Here is a 3321-nt window from a genome sequence, read left to right on the forward strand (position 1 = left end):
CTCTCCTTGGGTATGTACTTGCATTTCAAAATGTGCCCGAACAATGAGGTAGATGTCCCATCGTATCAGCGACGACTTTGGGCGACGGACGGCGGAAAGCGAAACTCGAGAAACGCGAAAGTGCTTGGATTTGCCTTGTGGTACGGTTGCGGGAGAGGGCGTAGTTGGGTGATGGGGCCGAATTGGGAGAAGTAGGCACGCATTTCGTGTTCGTAGAACCCGTGCGGAACACGGCTATTGAACGGCTTGTTAGTAGATTATTCTCTATTCGTCGGCTGGTTGCATATGCAACTTACCCAACGTAAACGGTGCCTGGCTCTTCCAATTCCGTGGCGTTCTTCTTCATCTTGCGCAGCTTCCTCTTCACCTTCTTCGAATCGGGGATCGCTGGGACGTTCTTCCCGGGTTCGAACCCGTCGTCCCCGGATATGTCTTCGTCGTCACTGCTTTCAAACCCCTGAATGAAAGCAGCAGTCTGGTCGTCATCTTCTTCCCCTTCGCTTCCCTCCTCATCATCCTCGGCGATTTGGCTGAAGACTCCCTCAAGCAGACCAGTAACACCTTTGGTCTTTTTGCTAGATTTGCCGGTACTCAAAGGCTTTTCTCCGGAATCGGGTTTCGTAGTAGTGATCTTAGCGACAGAAGGAACCGCTGATTCAGGAGCTTCAGCCGCCCTTTTTGGCTTGTTCTTGCTTGGTTTTTCCGCCTCGCCACCCATAGGTCTTGAGGCTGCGGGTGAAGCTGTGACGTGGGTTTTCTCTGTTTTCTCGCCATGGCATTCTTCTCCTTCGTCTTCGCTCAGAAAGTCCGCAGCACGTTTTCGAGGTAGGATCTGTCTCGCGGGCTCGCTAGCAACTTTGACAGGAATTGACTTGGGTGAAGAGCCATTGGAGACCTCTGTGGATTTTGCCTTCTTCAGTATTGGCTTGGGGACTTTATCCTGGACCTGAGCTGCTTTAAATGTCGACCTTTTGGATTTCTTCAAGGGCGGGTCCGTAATCGTTAGGGCAGAGGCTATGGCAACTACGCAAGAAGGAAATTTGCCAAGTCAGCTAAAAATATTTTGAACAAAAGTACGAGGATAGTAACCAGCAAACTAACCCTTGCGCTTGTTAGCATTCTTCTCTACAGTCATTATGTCAAGCGGAGGGGAAATCGGACTTGCTTGAAACCTTTGAAATATTTCAGCAAGATAATTTTTTCGCGGACATTTAAGTTAGTTCCTCAGGTGACTTACCTGACCTAGGTATACCGTATCATGGGGAATTGCCTTCCATGGTTTAGTGCTATTCTGATCAGGTTTAGCGCAACATTGCCGCTTTCTGGACTATATAAATCCCCTCCTCCCGCCGCTCGAACATCCTCTCTCCATCGTCCCTATTTTCCCTTTCTTTCCTCATAATTCTCTTGTCTCATGTGTGCCGTGCCCATCCCCTCTTTCCCCTTGAGCCCCACTGCTAATGTCACCTGGCCCGGCTGTGCCGCAGCTGAAACTGTTCTCAACATGATGACCATGTCCACTTTCCCTTCTTCCCAGATGCAATTTCGCCTCACTCTACCATCAAGTTACTCTAAAACCATGCACAGACTGAGGCCTGCTACTGAGATATCTAGTCTGCTCAGGACTGTGGCTGGCTGAGGTTTTCTGTTCACTTTGTTGATCTCATTTTCTTGTTGCATACACAATGAGCTATTGCTCTACATTCTATATTTGATGTTTTGAGGTTCTGCACATCTATTCTATCAACACTGCCAATCCCATCCTGTCTGTGCCTTGGTGCTTGTTGTCCTTAATCTCTCCCTTTCACAATCAGTCGGCAAAGCCGATGTTTCTCACCTGTGGTGCACGCCGGTGATGGGCGGCTTCCACTCATTGAGATGGTACGCCAATGAACAAAAAAGCCTCCACATGGCAGAAACGGCATCTGCCTTGCTGCACCGCAGACCATTACACATCAGACCCTGACCAGAGTGCAAGGTCTGAAAGGTCTGGTTGGTTGCAAGGGTGACATGTTCAGATGAAGAAAAAAATCTCCTCAACAATTCAAGTCTCACAGTGTGGCTGATGCATGATGTGGACATGATTCAAACTGCTCCAGTGCAGGTGAATTCTCAGTCACACTATGTTTTCTCTTGATTAGTAGCAAGATACTGAGTTGACAAAGATGAATGTTCACTGGAAAAGAGACTTCAGCCTCAGCCTCCTGGGGTCTCAAATTGACCAGAAGAGAAAGGGGCGATGTGACAGTGTGATGCAATGTTCAAGGTTTCTCATTTTCACAATCCACACTTGGATGAATTAACAGGCTAATTCACTATTGGAAATTCATGTTCATGTTATAAGACTGTGTATTGGAGCAGTTATGGTCATATGACAATCATCTAGCACCTCTTCAGTCAGTGCTACAGTTTAGAAAATAAAAAGTGAGAGGGGCTATGATCTTCCCTTGCTTTCTGCATGGACGGCGGCTGGCGTTGCAAGGTGATAGGTGACACTCATTTTCCTGCCTTATTTTACCCAGGATTTGGCCGACTTTATCTCCATGATGCAGGCGTCAATGTTCCTGCACCATGGTGATTTTTCCTGCAGGGAAAATGTGATGGAAGTGAGCACGTAGAATGGCACCAGCAGGATTTCTCTCATTCACCTGTGTTGAGATTGTTGTAAACATAAAAGGTGCTGAATTCCCAATCAAAAATGTCACTATAAAAAAAATACCAGAACACTATGAGCACAGCAAACACACCTCATATCCCATCATTGCAAGCAGCAATTCCAACTCTCCACTGACAATGACACCCTCTGCGGCACGCGAGATTCCAGGTAGGTACAACGGGCCCTGAGTTGTCGGTCCAAAATCTGATTAGTATTCGAACAAGAATCCTTGGCAGCGAGCTTCTATGATTTCCAGAGGTTGCCTAGATCAAGTCCTCTGACTATGAATCAACTTCTGTCATGATTTGTCCGCCTGAGCCTTCCTCACTCGGCTGATGATGAATCTGAATCATCACTGGACAACCTGATTGATCTGGATGATAGAACAGATGAAAAACATGACATGGAACCTCTCAGTGAAGATTGAGAAATATCACACCTCGGAGGCGACACCGAGCGTGAGTGTGATAGTGAAACTGGTGATGGAAGGAACAGGGGAGGCAACGTCAATTCAGGACTTGGAAGGGGAGTCGCAGATGCAGCCACAGTCGGGGCCACATCCGGCAGAACCCACCCCAGCCAGAATCAGAGCCAGAGGCCAAAGGCAGTAAATGCATGGCGGAACGTGAAGTTTCTTCTGGATGCTGTGGGGTTGCAGAGGGCAT

The 3321-nt window shown here is 47.8% G+C and overlaps 1 protein-coding gene across 1 annotated transcript; it reads right to left on the reverse strand.

Annotated features, from left to right (window-relative positions):
• Positions 1 to 65: 65 nt before the first annotated feature.
• Positions 66 to 1135, reverse strand: HCAG_08962 (rRNA processing protein gar2; the record flags this gene model as incomplete). Its single annotated transcript, XM_001536077.1, has 3 exons — positions 66 to 234; positions 297 to 1014; positions 1102 to 1135. 3 exons carry the CDS (start codon positions 1133 to 1135, stop codon positions 66 to 68), a joined length of 921 nt encoding a protein of 306 aa, XP_001536127.1.
• Positions 1136 to 3321: the final 2186 nt, after the last annotated feature.

The sequence above is a fragment of the Histoplasma capsulatum genome, genomic scaffold (genome assembly GCF_000149585.1).
Source record: "Histoplasma capsulatum NAm1 scaffold_14 genomic scaffold, whole genome shotgun sequence".
Classification (NCBI taxonomy): domain Eukaryota; kingdom Fungi; phylum Ascomycota; class Eurotiomycetes; order Onygenales; family Ajellomycetaceae; genus Histoplasma; species Histoplasma mississippiense.